General features: G+C 33.8%; 2 protein-coding genes across 3 annotated transcripts; one reads left to right on the forward strand and one right to left on the reverse strand.

The window, feature by feature from the left end:
• Positions 1 to 10,474: 10,474 nt before the first annotated feature.
• TES (ATP binding microtubule motor family protein) lies at positions 10,475 to 16,456 on the reverse strand. 2 transcript variants are annotated; one of them, XM_048110994.2, is made up of 15 exons: positions 16,257 to 16,456; positions 15,717 to 15,970; positions 15,546 to 15,635; positions 15,366 to 15,466; positions 15,170 to 15,283; positions 15,017 to 15,098; positions 14,798 to 14,865; positions 14,245 to 14,304; positions 14,037 to 14,161; positions 13,477 to 13,672; positions 12,779 to 12,916; positions 12,608 to 12,697; positions 11,559 to 12,446; positions 10,966 to 11,282; positions 10,475 to 10,879 (listed from the first exon to the last, which is right to left on the reverse strand). In XM_048110994.2, the coding sequence occupies exons 2-15, from the start codon at positions 15,937 to 15,939 to the stop codon at positions 10,549 to 10,551; spliced, it is 2,823 nt and encodes a 940-aa protein (XP_047966951.2). In that variant the 5' UTR covers positions 15,940 to 15,970; positions 16,257 to 16,456; the 3' UTR covers positions 10,475 to 10,548. The 2 variants fall into 2 exon arrangements, with proteins under 2 accessions (XP_047966951.2, XP_047966949.2); XM_048110992.2 differs by having other exon boundaries at positions 13,477 to 13,675.
• A 2,391-nt stretch (positions 16,457 to 18,847) lies between these two features.
• Positions 18,848 to 21,188, forward strand: LOC125209347 (uncharacterized). The gene is made up of 2 exons (XM_048108948.2): positions 18,848 to 19,634; positions 21,126 to 21,188. The coding sequence occupies exon 1, from the start codon at positions 18,941 to 18,943 to the stop codon at positions 19,595 to 19,597; it is 657 nt and encodes a 218-aa protein (XP_047964905.2). The 5' UTR covers positions 18,848 to 18,940; the 3' UTR covers positions 19,598 to 19,634; positions 21,126 to 21,188.
• The last annotated feature ends 237 nt before the right edge of the window (positions 21,189 to 21,425 follow it).

Genomic DNA, 21,425 nt, shown 5'->3' on the forward strand with positions numbered 1-21,425 from the left:
AATTATAATTATTTATAAATATAATAACTTTTATCTATAAAAATAGTAATAAAATTTATTTGTAAGAACAATCATTTTTAATTTTATATTTTAAAAATATATAATTATTTCTGTAAAATTACGAAATATACTTTTAATGGTACTCTAATTAAAAGTATGAATACTCTAACTAAGATTTTAAATACTCAATTTAAAATTATGAATACATTGAATGCAAGCATGATAAGCATGTGTTAATTAAACTTCATAATCTAATATTTATGTTTCTAAAATAACAATAGGGTAAATTAGTCAAAATAAAGATTATACTTATAGCAAAGTGATATAAGGACATTTTGGCATGTAGATATTATGTCTCTAAATCAATACCCCTTTCTTAAATAGTAATCTGACTTCTATAGTTGATGGTGTTGTGTTTTTTACTACAATGAACACCCACTCTTTTTACAATATCCATCAATAGAAAGTTAGAAATGAAAATGAGAGAGTATATGCCGACTTGCAAAGAATAATTAATCAGTCTTTATAATGAATATACATACGTCAGTATCATGTCGAAGTTGTCAATTCCTAAAATGTACTCAACTTAAATAGTTATTATACTAACATTGGATAAAAGCAACTGTTATAATGAAGTGTAATTTAGTTGGTAAATACTCTTTCTGTTCTAGTTTAAAAGTTCTATTTTATCATTTTCGTCCTTCTCAGTTAAAAATCTCATTTAGAATTTACGATATTTAGATATAAAATTTAACATTTTTTATGAAATTTACACTCAAATGTCATTATACTCATAAAAATAAAACAAAACAAAAATCCTAAACACACAAAAAGTCAAAAGAGTCTCACTTTCCACTGTCTCACTTCAATTATTACACACTCCAACAACCACTATCTCACTTCAATTATTACACACTCCAACAATTTTATAAAATCCGTACTCTAACTAAATTGCACTTTTAAACTGGGACGAAGGAAGTACTATTCTTCCATCGATTATGTTAAGGAATTGAATTATTTTAAGAGTAGACGAGGAACTGTAACTGATGCTCTTAAAAAAATACTCCTATGAACCGAATTTCTTGCACCATGGGATTACGGTGTCACATGGATATCAAAGTTTTAAATGAAAAATTAGTGGCTCTCAAAAAAAGTTGGAAGTCTTCAAGATCAACAACCATTGATAAAATACTTTTTCAATAAATATACTCCTAGTATTAAATATGGGTGTGAGCAGGACTGGGGAAAAATACCGAAAAAATGATATATCGCTCGTATCGTATTGAAAAATATCAAAAAATTATCGAATTTTTGGTATATCGTAATTTTCGATATGATACGATATCGTATCGTAAGTTTCCGCTACGATAACGATATGAATTTCCTTATATCGCGATATATCGTTTTATATCGAATATATCAAAACATATTGAAATTCAATACATATTGAAGTTTAAAATTATAAATATATATAAATCCATTTAATTCATTCACATATTTAGAAAATATATATATGAAACCCTAATAAGAATACTATTTATTTTATTGTGTAGAAGTTTTATTAATTTTTGTGTTATTTTTCAGTTTTGAAATTATATTTTTCGATATATAGGTATTCGATACGATAACGATATTTCGATATATCCAATCGATCTTACGATATATCGAAATATCGATACAATAACGATATTGATATTATCCATATTGAAACTTTCGATACGATAACGATATGAAATTATTTCATATCGATATTTTCGATACGAAACACTATACAACATTTTCGATACGATATATCGTATCGACCCACCCCTAGGTGTGAGCATTCGCATTTCGGAAGTTTTGCAACATTGAACAAAGTAATAGAAGTCATCCAAGTCATATCTAACCAAAACTAAATGCTAATTAGTTGAATGTGATATTTGTCCTTATTGGTCACGACATCTCTAAAATAAAATTACATAACTTTAGTCACAAAATTTATCTGAACTTATCTTTAATCTGGGAAGTTGACCCAGAAGCGGATATAAATAAAAACAACCGAGAATAAGATTTTGATGCATTCCGAATGTAGAAATCGGGCTAAAACCTTCTGTGTCAGAATGACTTGAAATTCACACAGTGCATGTGAAACGCGATTTGGAATCGAACTCATTTGACATTACTATATAGTTTGTTGACATTAGAATATACTCTATTGACATTGGTTATATAATTTGTTGACATCACGTAGACTATACTGCATGAGACATATTTAATAGATGAACAAAAACTGAATAACAACTAATATTACGTAATACCTCCATTTTGGATATATTTTGTAAAATATAGAATATTACTACGAAAAGTGGAGGATGAAATAATAACTAAAACTACGTAATGCCTCATTTTGGATAAATGCCTCATTTTGGTTAGACCATACTTTTGAATTAGTTAGAGGATTACGTGGCCTAACATTGTTTAATAGAAAATGAATGAGACATTTAATAGATGAACTAGTTAGAGGATAACATGGCCTAACATTGTTTAATAGAAATTCGCACGGTGCATGCAAAACGTGATTTGAAATCGAACTTATTTGACATTGGTTATATAGTTTGTTGACATTGGAATATACTCCGTTGACATTGATTATATAGTTTGTTGACATTCCGTAGACTATACTGCATGAGACATATTTAATAGATGAACAAAAATAGAATAACAACTAAAATTACGTAATGCCTCCATTATGAATATATTTAGTAAAATATAGAAGATTACTACGAAAAGTGGAGGATGTGAATAAGAACTAAAATTACGCAATGCCTCATTTTGGTTGGATCATACTTTTGAATTAGTTAGGGGATAGCATGGCCTAAAATTGTTTAATATAAATTGAATGAGACATATTTAATAGATTAACTAAAACAGAATAAGAAGTATATTTACATAATGCTTCATTTTGGACAAATTTAGTGAAATATAAAACATAGATATTAAACTGGATCAACAATAGACAAGTAGGTAACAACGATTACTACTTTAATTAGCAAAAGTGGAGGATGTGAATGAAGATCTAAATAATAAACTTTATACTAAAATATGCAAAATTGACTACATAAAAGCAATATTAGGTGGATCCAAGCAATTTTTTTACTTTTTAAAAATTATAGATTTATTATATATGTATATTTAATACTATGCAAATACTATCACTTTTCGAATTTTCATAATAAAAATCTTAGTCACTATTATTTTTTTTATATCTGCTTTTGGGTCAACTGATCATATTAGAGATAAGTTCAGATAAATTTTTTGACTAAAGTTATATAATTTTATTTAAGAGAAGGGTAACCAACCAATAAGCACAAATATCACATTTAAGACAGTGACTTTTGGATGACAAACCATACTTAACATCTTATTCCCTCACTATGAGAATAAAGCTCGAACATTGAACAAAGTTATAAAAGTCATCAAAGTCATATATAACCAAAAATAACTGCAAATTAGTTGAATGTGATTGGTCACGCCATCTCTAAAATAAAATTACATAACTTTAGTTACAAAATTTATCTAAACTTATCTTTAATATGAGAAGTTGACCTAGAAGCGGATATAAAAGTTGAACCAGAAGCACAAATGTCACACGGATATCAAAGTTTTAATTGAAAAATTAGTGGCTTTCAAAAAAAGTTGGAAGACTTCAAGATCAACAACCATTGATAAAATACTTTGTCAATAAATATACTCCTAGTACTATTAAATATGGGTGTGAGCATTCGCATCTCAGTTCGGAGTTTTGCCAAATCCGATCTATAAAATTAAAAAAATTACAAAAATTGAATTTGATCTTATTTATAATGTCCAAAATTTAAAATGTGAAATTCAATTTGATTCGAGAAATTTAAAATTACGTAAAAATATACTATATAATTTGAAAATCCAATATCAAAAATCCAAAATTTAAAAATTTAATATAGTACTCCCAAGGGGAGTGTTATATTGCTAACTCAAGCTTAGTTGTCAAGTACAACTCAATAATAGCCATTAGATATTCAAATTAAAGGCCTAGACCATCAACCACAAAATGTCAATACGATAAAAAAAAACGTCAATAAGGCTATAGGATTAATTCCAATAAAAATCAATAGGGGTATTAATGCCAAGTTAGTTATAACTAACTTTTAAAAGAAATCCCAAAACTTTAAATTCATATAACATATATCAAATTAAAGATAATTTTATAAGAGCATTCCCAACAGTTTCCCTAAAACCTCCCTTATTTCTCCCTAACTCCTGCCACATCAGCGCCACATCAGCACCATAATTTATCCCTAGTTTTAGCCAACTTTTAGCCAACTGCTCCAATGGTTTCTCCCTTATTTCTCCCTTATTTCTCGCTAACTCAACATTTCATTTTTACATCATCACTAACTTGACATCCCATCCGGTGGGAGCGGGAGGTACCTCCTCTTCGGAAGAAGAATGAGATATCTCCTCGTCGGACCGAGAATGAGAAGACGATTCAGAATTCATTAAATATAGATGGAGAGAGAGAAAATAAATGAAGAGAGAAAATGGATGAGGATGAGGAGAGAATGAAGAGAGAAAAGGGATGAGGATGGGGAGAGAATGAAGAGAAGGTGTGTATTTATAGGGGGGAAATTAAAAAAAAAAACAAAAAATATATTTATCGCCGAATTATCGCCCACAGTGGTCAGCGATAATCCGGCGATTTTTCGCCGGTTGGCGATAAAACGGGAGGAAAAATCGCCGAATTATCGCCGACCTCTCCCATTGGTCGGCGATAGACGGCGAAAAAACGCCGACTTTTAGCCGGCACCATTGGGAGTGCTCTAAGGATTCCAACGATATACTACATGCATATGTTCCGACGTCAAAATTTGAAAAAAAAAATCTAGAATTTTCGTATTTTTCGTACACAGGTTAATGTCAATGCAACTAAGATAATATGTCAATATAAAGCATATACAATGTCAATCCTAAATTTGTGTTGACATTCTCAAAGCACTGTGTTGATATTTTCGAAACACTATATTGACATTTTCATCCAAAACCCTAATTTGACGTTTTTTTTATATTTTTCGATCTAATTAATAAAAACGAAAATTACACGTGGCAAATTGTAGACCACACGTTTTTTAAAATCATGTGGCCTTAAATTAGTTGTAGTTAGCAATTAAATGATGAGTTAGCAATTGATCACTCCCCGTACTCCCAAATACCATTAGAAATTTAGAATTATACAATACAAAATTTTTATATTTATAAGATTTATTACTCCTAATATATATTACTATCGATAAAAAAATATATATATCAAAATTTTAATAAGTTCAAATTTGAAAATATCCCATCCTAGTAAATATGTTATAATCCAAACTGAATTATAAATTTTAGTTTGAATTAGATAAGATGTATGGATTTTGAATATGTTACTCAACTCTACTTAGATATTACTTCATTCATTTCTGAAAATTTGTCACTTATTTATATTTATGTTTGTCTCTAAAAATTTGTCACTTTTCACTTTTACCATTCTTGATAGTGGACCTCACATTCCACTACCTCATTCTTACTCACATGTTATTATAAAACTAATATATATAAGTAAGACACACGTGTCATTAACTTTTGCAACTCACTTTTTATTACTCCCTCCGTCCCATAAGAAATAGACCATTTGATATCGGCACGGGTTTTGATGTATAATCAGTAAAGTAAGAGAGAATGAGAAAAAATAGTTGAAATTATTTAGTGGATTGTGGGGCCCATAAATGATAAAGAAAAAAGAAGGAGAAAAAGGTTCCCATAAATGGATATGAATTATTTCTATGGGACGGACGAAAAAGGAAATAAGGCCTATGAAGGATGGGGTTTTGCACGTGTGTCGTGTGCACATGTCCTCCTTTCAACAAGATTTATCGTTTCCCACTTTTGCAACAAATATTACTAAGTATAAGCGGCAAGAGAGGGGTCGAACCACAGAGACCATGGACCTATCCGAGATTGTTTCTACGACACGGGGTTGGTGTTAGCCACCACGCCTTGAGCACTTGAGAGAAGATTTAAACACTAGAGTGGGAAACTTGAGCTTTAAAGCATGAGAACAGGGATTGGAGGCTTAAACTAAACTAAGAGAGCATGAAATGAAATGTAATCCTGTCGTCGGAGTTGTCAATTCCTCCGCCGAGACTACAGAGCTAAGTTAAAGCAAGGATCCAAGATCGGAGTCGTCAATTCCTCTGCCGAAACCATTAAATCTAACTAGAAAGCATGGCGTGAGGAAGTTTCTAAGATGGAGACGTCAATTCCACCGTTGAAACGGCCAACACACTGTAAATCTACACTAAAATATTGAAAACATAAAAATAAACTAAAGCTGTAAAGAAAGCAAGGATCCAACATCGGTGTCGTCAATTCCTCTGCTGAAGCCGTTAAATCTAACTAGAAAGCGAGGTGTGAAAGAGCTTCTAAGATGGAAGCGTCAATTCCATCGTCGAATCAACCAACATACTGTAAACCTGCACTAAAGTAGGGAAAACATGAAATTAAATGTAATCCCGATGTCGGAGTCGTCAATTCCTCCATCGAAACTATAGAGCTAAACATGAAACTAAATATATAAAGTACCAATTGCGAAAAGCATCCAAGAAATATAAGTAAATAGCATCATCAACATGAAAATAAACAAAAGCTTCATAAAATTGGAAATAAGCGAGATCCAGCGCCGAGTCGTCAATTTCTTCCCAGAATCCATTAAATCTAACTCCAAAGCGAGGTGGTGAAGGAACTCCTAAGATGGATGCGTCAATTCCACCGTCGAAACGACCAACACCATGTAATTCTACACTAGAGTTTTGAAACATGGAATGAAATGTAATCCCGACATCGGAGTCGTCAATTCCTCCGTCGGGACTACAGAGCTAAGCTAAAACTAAACTAAACTAAGCTAAGAAAACTCTCTATCTAAACTACCGTAGTGTTAAGCGCTCTACTTTATTGTGGAAAACTTCTATTTATAGAGTCACTTCAATCTTCAACCCTAAGGCAACTTCTCGTCTGAGTTGACCATTTTACCCTTGCAATAATTTAGGATGATTCAACATATACATCTTCATGTGTGAATTCCTCTTGATCAACTTGATCAGCTCATGTCTTCATGTGGTGGCCTGATTAGCTTAGTGCTCCTCTAAATCAGCTTGTGTCTTCATGTGGTGGCCTGATCACCTCAACACTCCTCTTGATCAGCTGGTGTCTTCATGTGGTGGCCTGATCAGCTCAACGCTCATCTTGATCAGCTGGTGTCTTCATGTGGTGGTCTGATCAGCTCAGTGCTCCTCTTGATCAGCTTGTCTCCAACTGATTAATTTGTCCTTAGATTTGGCAATTTTTTGCTCCTTTTCCGAGTTGATCAAGTTATTCCTGTATTCTGCCGCTTTACACTTTTTTGCTCTTGCACGCTTAAATTCATCACTTTTTCGCGCATTATCTTCCTAAAAAGCGTATAATATCACCCATAACCAATGCATGAAATGAGCCTTATCAGTCTATTTTTATGGGACGAAGGAAGTACATTTCTAAAAATTCAGATCAAATAATGACAAATTATTAGGAACGGATGGATTGAAACTGAAGTATTGCATAATTTCTTAAAGAATGTTATTATTTGATTTTATCCATTACAAAACTCACTGGCGACCTACAGGGAGGCTTGAGGGTAAACCCCCAACTTTTTAAAATTTGACTATATATATTAGGTATACGTAAGGTAAATATAGATATAGATAGCTCTAAGTGGATGATAGTTTAGTCTTCCACAGTAAAGAATGTGATCAAATAAAAACTCTAAATATTGTACAAACTTAAAATTATGATTTGGACCATTGAAAAATGTCAACAGATCATAAAAAAGTATCAACAAGAAAATGTCAATAGAATTTCAACAGTAGTCAATGATTGATGTTGTGTTGATATTATGTTGACATTAAAATATTGAAATTTTACACTTGGTTGATATTGTATTGAAACAGTGTTGAAGCTGTGTTGGAGAATTTTGAATTTGTACAATATAAGTTTATATTTTATCACTATCCTTCGTAATAATTTGTACATACCAGTTATGTTTCTCATTCCCATAGAAAAATTGCACACTAAGCAATAATTTGTGCATACCGGTTATTTTGTTAACACTTTTCATTTTTTTTGAAATAGACAAGCTATTAATGTTAAATTACACATGCTTTGCAATAAAAACATTCTCCTAATAATTATTGTATTTATTACTATCATTCATAATAGTTCATTTTTAAAAAATTGATTATTATGAAAAACATATATGTCATACATGTATAGTGGGATGTAATCAAATGCAAAACTATAAATATCGTACAAACTTCAAACTATGATTTGAACCGTTAAGAAATGTCATCAGATGACAAAATAACAGCAACAGAAAAATATCAACACAGTATCAACAGTTGACACCATATTGACATTATATTGACATTGTGTTGACATCAAAATCTTGAAATTTTACACTGTGTTGTCATTGTGTTGATGCTGTGTTGACACTATGTTGAAAAGTTTGGAATTTGTACAATATATAGAATTTGCATTTTAACACTACCCATAGTATAGTACTCCCTCCGGCCCAACTAAGTTGATACAAAACTTTTGGGCACGGAAATTAAGAAATTGTATTGAAATAAAGTAATAGTGATTGTGAAATAAAGTGAGAGTGATTGAATGTTTTGTTTTTAGTCAAAAAGGAAAATGATTCAACTTTGTTGGGATGTCCCAAAAAGGAATACAATTCAACCTAGTTAGAATGGAGGGAGTAGTTGATATTTTAATATTCATAACAATGTTGGCTCTTTCAATGTCGGCGCTACTTTTAACGACAATAATCAAATGTATCTCTAGTTATTGTTATCACTCTATCATTCACTATAATCTATATATCTCATTACTTCACTCATGTCAATTGTCATAACTAAGTGGTCAGATAAATATCGAAAAATATCTTATAGCTGTTAATAGTAATTTGGACTCGAGAGTTAAAATCTTGCGCCGCCAATGACAAAACTCTTCTTGAATAAGAGATATGCATGCCTCAGTGTCATGTCTAGTTTCATCAACAAAAATGTCGAAATATTATTATGCATACAGATTGGTCCAACCAAGTGGACTGGTGGATCAACTATGAATCCCCCTACTGCCTCTTTAAATGAATTGTGTACAAGCACTCCAACATAACATTGGTGTAGAAGAAACTGCACAATTAATAAGGTTCTTATTGCTGCTCAATGGCAGAGAGGACCTCTGCCCCTTATCCATTGTCCAGTGCTAGAATCATAGTAGAAGTTTTCTGAGTGATATCTTGCTTTAAATAGATTTCCTTTTTTCTTTGGTTGAGTTTAGGTGGGCAGCTGAAATGGAAATAGAGGGTCTAGTGGTATTTATCATGCACTCCTGGGGCTCGAGACATTTACACCACGATTTTGAATCAAAAGAGAGATTTCAAGAAATGACAGATCTATTCACTCTATCAATATCGAGCCAGATCTGGTGTCTAAATGGAAGAATATTTTCTTTGAAAAGTAATTTTGTACCATCTGCTCAAGCTTGAAGAATTCCCAAAGGGAGGCATATGTCTTTTAATGGGTTTTGCCTAAAATAATTCAGGATAATTATACTCATAATTTTCGTTTCATTAACGGAAATTCAATTCTAATTCTAATTTTATACTGATTTTTTCAAATTATGGATGGCCACAAAGAAATTACTCCCTCCGGTTCTTATGAATTGTCTCATTTGCCATTTTCATTAGGCCCCATTAATTATCTCATTCACTATTTCGACTCACTTTTTCTACTTAATTTTCTTAACAAAGTCAAACAATTTTTTAAAACTCACACAGTTCAAAAATGGGATAGGAGGGAGTATTATTTTTTAATATATTTCGATTTGATGTGTAAAAACACATTTAAATTGGTGGAACCTATAATTCTATTTCAACAACTTCAAATTTTTTTTAGATATGAATATTCTTAATCAACGAACTTTTTTAGATGTGTAAACTCTTTGAAATTAACGATCGTTTACAACACAAGATAAAACTAACCACTTCAATTTTACTATTTTTAATAATTATTTAAATATCATATTTATTATTAACTCTTTCATTGTATTTGAGCTCATGAAATTCATTCCGGGATCCGTAATTGATAAGTGAATAGATTTTGTCCAACGACAACACGCAGATGTGTATTATTCCCTTAGGTGTGTTTTGCTTACAAGGTTCAATGTTACTGTGCTAATAAAAAGACATGTAATTCTGAAACTCACATTGCTCACCATTTCTTGATTAATACATTATAGCATTATCATTTTTAATTCCATGACTAGTTTATCATGCTATACAGGTTTAGGGAACTAAAAAACGTAACGACTGTCGAAGTAGCCAACAAACCAAAAATATGTAAATTTATTACTTTTGATTGGCAATATCAGTGGCAGGAAATTCTAAAATGCCATCTACTTTTACAGATGAAGTAAGTTTGATATCAAATTCCACCCCATCCATGTCTTCTTATCACTAAGTGGCACAAAATTGAGAGCAAACATTTCCTTCGAAATGGGCTGCGACGATTCACAGTAGCCAACAAGCTTCGCCACCACTTCTGCACTCTCCTTCACATGCTGCATATCGAGAGGATCCGTCCATAGCTTGTTCACAAGCTGCTGCCTCCTCCTCTGCTTCCCCTCGGGCGGAATCTCCCATTTCATGTACAGCATCTCTCTCTCTTCCACACTTAGTTTCGAGCTCACCCTCTTGGCTAGATACTCCCTCTCTTGTTTAAGGGCCTTGATGCTGAGTTCAAGAAAACAACGTCATTCATTTTTATCAACTTAGGGGGCAAATGTTGTTAGTTAGAAGATGTTATGCGAGGAATGTACCTTGATGACACTGAGCTAGCAGGGTCATCACCTAAGAGTGCAGGGCTGGCATTGCCAAGGTCATCGAGATGCTGCTCCAGCCATGTCAGCCTTCTGAGCTCGACTTCCATGTAAATCTGATCACAAGGATCTCCTTTGAATAACAGATAGAACTGAGTGCGGTGCACGATTGAGACATGGCAGACATGCCAAAGCATTATGAGATCCTTCCTTTTCTCTTCAAAAATGACCGTGTTCCATGGCATAGGAGATGATATGTCGACTCTCTCAGCCTCATCTTCAGTTGAAGCCTCGTTCACCTCCTCTAGCTCCAAGACCTGAACAAATATTCATTTATGAATTAGATCACGAATATGTTTGTACAATCACCCGTTTCTGCAAAGCCACAATGCATACCAACTTGTTGGAAATAAGGTACGTACTAAAAGTACTAAAACAAGATGGCAGGGGAAACAAGAAGACAAGCAACTATCATGAGACTTAAACATCTGCTCATTTGGAATTAACATATCTTGCAACATAGTAAAAAGTTTCCTAGGAAACTACAGACTAATAGCACAAAAAGGAAGGGCACAAACAAATTAAAATTCTACCTGGCAAACAAGTAGCTGTTTCTGGTATTGTAGCTTCGCAACCCGTTCTTTCAGCTCAATAACGTAAGATTTAATACTTTGTATGTTGTCCTCAGTTGCCTGCTTAAACATTCTCTGCATTTTCTTCACATTGATGGAGCTCGATTGCTTCTTGGCAGACATGTTTTCCCTTAATGCAGAACCATAATTTTCATCAGCATTAGAGATCCTCTTTTTCCTGGGGGTTGAGTCTGCACCAGAAAAGACACCATTTCTTTCCGGGGTTCTGTTTTCAATATCATGTTCCATTACTTTGTGAGACGAACCCGTTGTAGAGCATGGTGATCGTATTAGATTTTGCATGTTAGCTGCATTGCTCAAGCTGAATGGAAGGCCCTTTTTCTTTTTGCTCTTTGACTCGGGAGTCTCCTCACAGGTTGGAAGGTTCATAACTAGTTTCTCTATGGATCTCTGGACGTTCTCAAGCTTCTCTTCAAGAACAGAGATATCACCTTCTTCAGAATGCAACCGTGCAATCTCTTCTCTTAAGGTAGCTTTATCTTTTACGCAAACCATGTCCGGAGTGAAACTTGCTGCATGCATAGCTTTGATTTCTGATAGCATCTTAGCAATCGTTTCAGCAGTATCATGATTTCCAATCCTCTGAGAAGCAACCTCCTTGTGAAGAAGCTCCAGTGCACGAGTTGCTTCTTCACCAAGTTGCCTTTGTCTTGTCTCCAGCTTTCTTATTTCAGTAACTAACATTACTGTAGAATTTACTGATTTTCCTCCTATGTTTTTCTCCCTGCGTTCCTTGAGTTTTGAATCACCTTTTTGAGAAAGGTCATTTTCAGTGCTAAAGGAGAGCCGCTTAACTGCATGGCAAGAAGGTCCATGATGGCCAGAAGCCTGCAGTAGATTAAATTTACAAAATTATGGAATAGGAGATAGAGATGACGAGAAATGCAGATTAGATATCCTGTATGAGATAGATATGGATACAGTGTAACTGTCAGTTTTTAATCAGTTGAAGGGGGAGGGGGTTGGAGAGAGAACGTAGGTGACCGTACCTTTTGTTCTTTGTGTGAGCTTTTTTCTAGCTCAAGTTGTGATTGTGCAAGGTCTCTTTGTCGCTTCAGCTCAGAAATTTCTCTTTCCATCTGCATACAAACACTAAGATCAGGATTTGTATTTCTTTTAAGAGGATGTCTCAGACCTTATATTTCAAGTAATCCTAATACCTGCTTAATCTTCATGTCCTTTTCCCTCAGCAAAGTTCTTACACTTGAGGATGCAGATGGCTCGGGGCTCCGGAGCTCTGCTTCCAGCCTAGCAACTTCCTCTTTAAGGTGCTTAACTAATTGCTTCTTCTCAACAACCTAAATGTGCAAATGGGATCATTATTAAATGATTTGAACCCTGGATGAGGTGGGACAGAACTATAATAGTTGCAATAAACGCAAATCCACATATGAGTTAGAGACTACAGCTACAATGAAGAACATGCCAGTTACAATGCTGCAAGCATAAATCAGTCAGAGAAGCTCAAAAACACTTGTACATTTAGATGACATGGTTTATAAAGTTTTATTGAGTGATCTCTTAGGGCATATAATGGGAGCCTAATTTATCCGTAACACTTGTAAACGCGAAATTAAGAATCAGATGCCACTAAATTAATTTGCTATTTATAAAATTGAGTCCACATCTTGTATTTTCTCCTTATTGCTAACCTACATAAAAAAAATCAATCCAATTAGCAATTTCTTAACTTGTTTCCTACGAAGATGCCTTAGAGATTCTACAAAGAACCAAAGTAAATAGGGAATGAACTCATGTTACCAGCTGAAAGATAGGGCCAGATTCGATATTACCAAAAAGTTAATGTGTAATGCAATTGCAAATGCATGAGAAGAGCAGTTTTTTTTTTTATCAATACCATGTTAACTTGGGCACTGTTTGTAACTTCCTTTGCACTTGTTGCAAATGAAAGTGTGTTTCTTGATTGCTCCACATGGCTCAAAGCAGGACTGATGGTGCATATAATTGCTGTTCGTGCATTTCCACCAAGCGATGTCTGCAATATTCTTGTGAGTTTTGAATCTCGGTAAGGAATGTGACCGCTTCTCTTTCCACTACTGCAACATAAGAATAGAAAAAAAAAACATGATCATTAGTCCTTGGTTCCTAAAAGTATTTTCTGTATTACATACTTATCAGAAAGAGCAATAACTGGGCATCCAACAAGAGTCATCGTCGATACAGCAGAATTATTATTATTATTATTACTATTATAGGTTAATGTAAGGAGCAAGAAATTCCTGTTTCATAGTTCTTCATTGATATATTTGGGGTATCAGATTGGGTACAGCTAATGCACATTTTATGTAGAGAGCAGAAAATCAAGTGTATACAAGTTGAACATCTCTTAAAGTTTTCTGGTGCAACTTTTCGAAGCAAAATATATAACTACACATGATACTCATGATTCTTGCAGACCTTAGCTTCCTGATTACAGTTGTCAATGTCAGTAGGCTTCTATTAATATGACTCCCTTCCTTCAACCTTGTACCATCTGTATTTGCTTGAGTGGCACGCTCACTTCCCGCAAGATCCACAAGATTCTGTAGTAGTATACCGGTCATTGTTAAATTATCTAATAATCTTTAACAATGAATGATACAGAGTGAGGTGAAGTTACACATACCAGACTGGCTAGAAATGATTTCACACATCCTGAGTCTTCGCGAAGACTGCTTTCAATTGTCTGAAACCAAAAAGGTTTAAGAAAATGAGCAGAAGACTTAGATGTATAAACAGTTAGTCACTTCTAATATTCATAGTACTTCACATGATCTATTAACAAGGAAACTCAAATTATATGTAAACAGAGAACAAAACAACAGGTCTTTTACATGGTTAAGCTATTTAAGAGTATTGTTCCTCTTCAATTGAATAGTTTTAAATGAGCACCCATGATTAGCAATGATCCCAGTTATGCTACTGATTTATCACATATAGTGCCATGCAATGATGCAAATATAAAAAGATTAGTTTATTGCTAGTGACTTTGAAAAGAAAAATCAACGGGATGTGTAAAATTTCCAAAATAAAAAACTAGGAAGTTCGAAGTTTGGGTAAACAATCTTAGTAAATATAGCAAGAGCATGTGTATGTTGTGCAACATACACATGTTTCCGGGTTCCGATGGCTCTAGCAAGAGAAGTTCAGCTGGCTGTAAGGAAACTAAAAAAACATACCAGCCTGATTATCTGATGTGACCTTGAACTTCTATCATTCAGAGAGGTTTCGCCGATCTGCCTTTGTGCTGCAATCAAAGTAACTTGTAAAATTTGATGCATACACTCTATAATCAATTTATCATACACTAGTTTAATCAATGTAATCAAGAACCAGGGAAATAAACATGAGAAGATTATAAAAAACAAATACTCAAAGTACTTATTGCTCTGGACCACCTTCACAAATGCTTATCAGGTGCCTCAAATGCTGATCATCCTTAACAACCTCTTCAATCAACTTATCCACAACGGTTCCTCTCTGCACGATTAAATAAACATTAGAATACACAAAATCTGTTGAATATAATATTCCCATTGGCAACAAGATACCTCTGGGTCATCCAGCAGGCGGAGGGGCCCAGATTCCCGGTTCAGTAGATCCACAACAGTTTCATTATAAATCTCCAAGGCAGAGAACTTGAGCAGAAATTCTCTCTCAGGAGTCTGTCAGAGAACAAAACTGAGGTTCAGGAATATAAGAATATTCATTAGCTAGAAAATTAAATTAAAAATGGTCTCATCTTACAAGTTTAATGTACTTGTAAATGTCTTCTACCGCATCTTCTGCCACACCCCTCATTGTGAATGTCTTCCCACTACTAGTCTGCCCATATGCAAAGATTGTTGCTGTGGGAGAAACATTAAAAACCAATAAGAAAGAAACCACCATTTACAGAAAAAAAATAAAAATCCACGAATCATTTACCATTAATTCCACCGAGAGCTGACAAAGCAACATCTCTGGCACCTTCTTCATAAACCTTTCGCGTGGGACAAGTCGGATCAAAAACCTTATCTGGCAAGAAATATTTTCAGTTTCAGATATTACATATGATAGCCAAAATCTCCTATAAATTGCTTTGGTTAGTAAGTGTACCAAATGTGTATGAACCCCCATGTCTCTCGTGATATAGATTCTTCGAAACAATGGTAGTGTGGTCGTTGATATCCCACGCAACCAGATCATACGCAGCTATCTCTTTCGAGCTCAGTGGCCTCATCCGCACAGTCACTAAAATATTTTCCTCCCGGACTTTCGGACCGCCGGGAGTACATGCCGGGGACCTCTTGATCTTAGACGATGGTGTCACTATTGTCATCTTCAGCAAACAGATACTTTCTTGGCAGAATCTAAAATTTAGAAAGAATTATCAAAAAAAATTTACTTTTCACAAGAAACCTAATTTCCACGTTCAATAACAAATCCAACGAATTCCAAATTCTCAAAAATTGCACTTTGTTGAGCAACACAAATTTTATAACATGTTTTAAAGATTCTACTGCAAAGGAAAAATGAATGCTAAAAATGCATAATTTCCCCCAATCAAAGGGCAATAATCTATAATCATCAGCAAGATGGTTCAGAAATGTAAAAAAATGATGAAAGAGACAACGATTTAAGAGATTATTGACTTACATCTGAGAGGAACCCAAAGAATTCCGATCGGAACCATCAACCAGAAGATTTTGCCCAGGATTTCAAGAGTATGAAATGCAAGGATTCTAGAAGTGGTGGTTGGATTCTTTCTTTTTCCGCTTTGTTGAAAGATTATTTTGAAGCACGAACTCCAGTTTTCAGGTGAAAAAATGGAATTGGGCAAAAATGGAAAACGGAGAGAGCTCCTGAGAATGTATAGTTGAATTTCAAAAAATTACAAAATGTGAATTTTATATAACGGCTAGTATTGAAGTAGACTCCAATAACTACTTTTCACCGTGTCCTTATCACCGCTCCGCGCCCATCACAAAGCTTATTTAAAAATGATTATTCAAAAAAGTATGTCCAACTTTGACTATTGTAACTTCAATTTTGTTTTTAACTTTATAGCACCACTTCCGCCTTCAGAGCCAGCCATACTCGGGTTGCAGATTAGATCGAATGCGGGCTAATCAATTTATAATTTTATCGGGCTATAAATTTACAACTATAATCCTTTAAATTTAATGGACTATTCAAACCAGCCCATGATTTGCTAACTACATTATTTTGGTAGTATGATATTTCTCGCTAGTCTTATATTAAATCTTTTATATACTTGAAAACATGATTTTTGGGTATCAAAGTGGAGATTATTGAGGTAGATACTAAAAACATGTTTCGAATGGCTTGTGAGTATACAATCTTATTTCTCATTTTAATGAAAATAAATTTTTTTTGTTACATTATGATTTTTTCTTAAAATTATTTAGGAAAAAAAAAAGTCCACGTATTATGTATTGTAGTAGGATAAATGGTGACACATTGTAGTAGTATAAATAGCGATCGTGTCATGAATAAAAGTTCTTTTACCCAGAAATAAATTAATATTCAAAATCTAGTTGGAAAAGTGACTACCAATCATGAAATGTTGAAGTGTCAAGTCTAAGCCGCATAGTCTTGATTGACGAATGGAACTAGTGTTGTATATCACTTAAAGGGCACGGTGATATAAAAAATTTTCTTGTTGATTACTAAAAGATGAGATCCAAAATATATTTATTTCTAAATTAATGTATATAACATTGAGTATAGGTTCTTAATTTTCCATATAAATATGTGGGAATTTTCCGTAACCCAAATCAATTTTGAGAGCTTATATAGTTATTACTAATTAGAGGTTCTAAGATTGTTACTTATAATAGTTTTCAGAAAAAAGTGTGTTGATTAATCTCCTTGAGGCGCTTGATAATCAGATTTTATCATATGGAAAAGTAAATTTTTTCAATTGGAATTTATTTCAATACAATAAATACTTATCTTGAAATAGAAAAAATTCTTGATAAAATAAGTTAGTTAAATTAAACCAACAACAAGTTTAATTAATTAACAAATAATGTATCTCAAACATGCGGAAATAATTATAAATGCTGTCAAATTATTTGTGATTCGACACTGAGTTGGGAGATCAATATGAAGCTCGATAGGTGACAATTGACATAATATATTAGAGCTAAGATTATATTAGAGCTAAGATTTAACTCGACGTATAAGCCCAAGCTCACGTCCCTTTGGTCCGTAACTTAGCCCGATTAGCAAAATATTCAACCAAGCTTATTTTTTATGTGAACTCGATCAGAACTACTCTCGAAACAGTAAAATAGTACAATCAAAAAAGCACAAACCTAGTATAAAAAAATCGAAAATATATGTTGGTAATTCTTTCATAGCAATTAAGATCCTAGAGTACAATAGGATTTTCAAATTTCTAACGCTTAAAATTCCCTAGATATTACTACCAATTTGAGTTATCTTTCTATGACTGCTGAAATTCAACTTATTTAAGTAGTATTAATATGAAATTCAACTTATCTAAGTACTATTAATGTTTATCGTCCTTCCATTTTCTTCAATTAGTTTAATTACACCCACCAACTTCCGGTAGTCTGTAATCCGATAATATTGACACAAAAATAATATGACGCCTATAAGATTATCCTAAAATGAATTAATTTCAATTATTTAATTGATTATCCTAAAATGAATTAATTTCAATTATTTAATTTAAGTTTTTTTGTTAATTTTCAAACTTTTCAAAATAAATTAAATAATTACCTTTTCGCAATGTATGCTATAATATATTTTGATTTATTACTTAAAAGTATACTCTTTACTTTATAGTATTTTATTTTACTTTAGTTAAGAAAAATGTAATATCAATTTGAATTTAAATACTCTCTCTGGTCGTTATTAGGCATCCCGATTTACTATTTTAGTTCGTCCGTTATTAGGAGTCCCGATTCACTTTTACTATAAATTTAAACCACATATTCTACAAACTCATGCCATTCACATTTTATCATAAAACTACTAATATATTAAAATAACCCCGCATTCCACTTTCTTTTTGCACCCATTTTCCTTTAAATTTTTTATTACTCGTGCCGATCTCAAATTTGACTCCTAATAACGGATAATAATTATTAATAGAAATATTAATTTAAAAAATTAAGGAGTAACACTATATAAGGCCGAATAGCCCAACGGATTATTTCAAATTTCAAACCATGGAAATATAGGGCTATATAAGAGTATATGTATCGTTCCTCGCAATCTTGCTTCCGAAGTTAAAACCAAAAGGGTAAAAAAATCCCTCTTTCAGTTTCAACTTCAATTGAACTCCAATGACTACCGAAATTCTCCAAATCGGAGGCGTCGACGACGACGACGACGAAATCACCATCATCCACTCGACGCCGCCGTCCTTCAAGTCCGACACCCCTAAAATCACCATCGATCTCGACGATGACGTCGAATCCCCCGCCTCCCCCTCCTCCAATCAAGGCGAACCGTCCGACTCGAATCGCGGCGACGACGACGTCGTACTCCGCTACTCCTTCGCGTGCGAAATCTGCGCCTGCGATAAGCCAATCAGCGACTCGTTTCAAATCCTCGGCTGCGACCACTGCTGCTGCACGCAATGCGTCTCCAATTACGTGGCGGAGAGGCTGCAGGAGAGCATCACAGAGATCGGGTGCCCCGTCTCCGGCTGCGCGGGATTCCTGGAGCCGCAGCACTGCCGCACGATTCTGCCGCGAGAGGTCTTCGATCGGTGGGGAGACGCGCTGTGCGAGGCGCTGATTTTGGGGGCGGAGAGGTTTTACTGTCCGTTCGAGGAGTGCTCCGCTCTGCTGATTGACGATGGGAGTGAGATTGTGGTGCAGTCGGAGTGCCCCGAGTGCCGGCGGCTCTTCTGTGCGCCGTGCAAGGCGGCGTGGCATGCTGGTATCGAATGCGAGGAGTTTCAGAGGCTCAGCAAGGATGGGAGGAGCAATAATTAGTGGATTCGGTGCAGAACTTATGTCATCAAATCTCAAGGTTTCTACTTTCTCAAGCTTGCGATTTTTTCATAGTCCCTCAATCTCATTTCATGATATGTCCATGTTGTTTTTTTAGTTTTTAGTTTGTGATATCTATACGTCCACTTTTGATATTTGAAAATAAATTATCTTTCCTTTCTACTTATTAAAACACCCAAACACTCGTTTAAGATGTCCAAATCTTGAGTGGGATGGAGATATTACATGCATAACTTAATTTAATACTACCCGTCATTAGTTGATACATCATATATTTTGATCCGACCTGAGTTTTGGAAAATGTAATCTAATATGACCAAAAGTTAATGGAATGTAAGTTCTATTTTTATACTTTATAATAAAATGTTATTGAAAATGAACTAGTGAAATATAACGAAGAAAAAAGTGTGTAATGTATAAACTAAAAAGATACTCCCTCTGTTCCATTTTAGGAGTCCCGATTTACCATTTTTGAGTGCTCCACTTTAGGAGTCCCGGTTGAAATATTCCATAAATGGTATTAGGACCCACGTTCCACTAACCTTTTTTCACTCACATTTTATTATAAAACTAATATAAAAAAGTAGGACCCACATTCTACTATCTTTTTCACCAACTTTCCTTTACATTTCTTAAAACTCGTGGCGAACTCAATCGGGACTCCTAAAGTGGAACGGAGGGAGCAATAAAGTACTCCAGAGAGGAAAAAGAGTTAAGATAGAGGAGAAAATAGAGAGAATAAAATAGGAGAGTTAAGATAGAGGAGAAAATAGAGAGAATAAAATAGGAGAGAGGAAAAAGTTAGTGAGAAGAAAAATGTTGACTTTTACTAAAAAAAAGAAAAAAGGAAAATGATGTAGGCATATTTTTTTTAAGTAACAGTGACGTCTTAGGTGTAACATTAATATATTAATATTTAAATAGTCCTAAATAAAATATAAATGTGCATGAACATATATCCCTACTATTAATAAAATAAGACGAGACAAAAAAGAAAAGTAATTATAGTATTAATAGTGTATATGAGGTCCACCTCCTTAGAAAGAAAAAGTTATAAAAAATTAGAAGGGGCTATTTTTATGGAATGGAGTGGTACATATTATTCATTTAGAAATTATGAATAATGGTGTGTATGAATTTAAATGATAATAATTGTATTATTTTTCTTGTTATAAATAGTTGATTTTGAGAGATGTCTAAGTACTCCTCTTTAGGTTCATAATATTCTTATGAATGTTATAGCAATCATATTTACTTGTGTAAATGATATGACTTTTTAAAATACATAAAACATATTGTTCTACAGTTTCTAGTGTCGTATCATATGTCTAGGTTCTCTGAATGATTGGGACCCCCCTCAGGGCCTCATGCCCTCTTAATCCGCCATGGTATCAATATTGCTCTCCAACCACCGGTGTTCGTCGATTTAGTTTCTCAAGACTGGTTTATATAAGTGTTGGTCTCTCTTACTACAAAATTGAAGTAATATTCTTATGTTTGATATTTTTAGGTGTGGAACCAGTTTTTGCTACAATTTTGGAGCTAAGATGGACTTACATTTTCACAACTGTATCCATGGTTTTAATTGTGCTTCCTGCTATATATGTTGATAACCTTTTTTCCATTATGTTGATAGGTTAAGGTATAGGTTATGCCTACCATTGTTGCTCCAAACATGTAATTAGATTGTGATTAGATGAATCACTTTGAATTACTTTTCATTCAATGTTTTTGTTATAATATTAGGTATGAATGATGAAATTTTATTTGAAGGTGCATCTTCCTTAGTAATTGTATAGTCTTTCCTGAT

This window comes from Salvia hispanica, chromosome 3 (assembly GCF_029641045.1).
Source record: "Salvia hispanica isolate PSC_SH4W2 chromosome 3, Shi_PSC_v1, whole genome shotgun sequence".
NCBI classification, from domain to species: domain Eukaryota; kingdom Viridiplantae; phylum Streptophyta; class Magnoliopsida; order Lamiales; family Lamiaceae; genus Salvia; species Salvia hispanica.

Bases quoted from the DNA above. Each gene is read 5' to 3' on its own strand.
- TES (XM_048110992.2), bottom strand. From the start codon at position 15,939: ATGACAATAGTGACACCATCGTCTAAGATCAAGAGGTCCCCGGCATGT. The intron at 15,636-15,716 runs GTACACTTACTA...ATTTCTTGCCAG, and splicing joins TGGGGGTTCATACACATTTG to ATAAGGTTTTTGATCCGACT. The intron at 12,698-12,778 runs GTATTAGGATTA...GTTTGTATGCAG, and splicing joins AGGACATGAAGATTAAGCAG to ATGGAAAGAGAAATTTCTGA.
- LOC125209347 (XM_048108948.2), top strand. From the start codon at position 18,941: ATGACTACCGAAATTCTCCAAATCGGAGGCGTCGACGACGACGACGAC.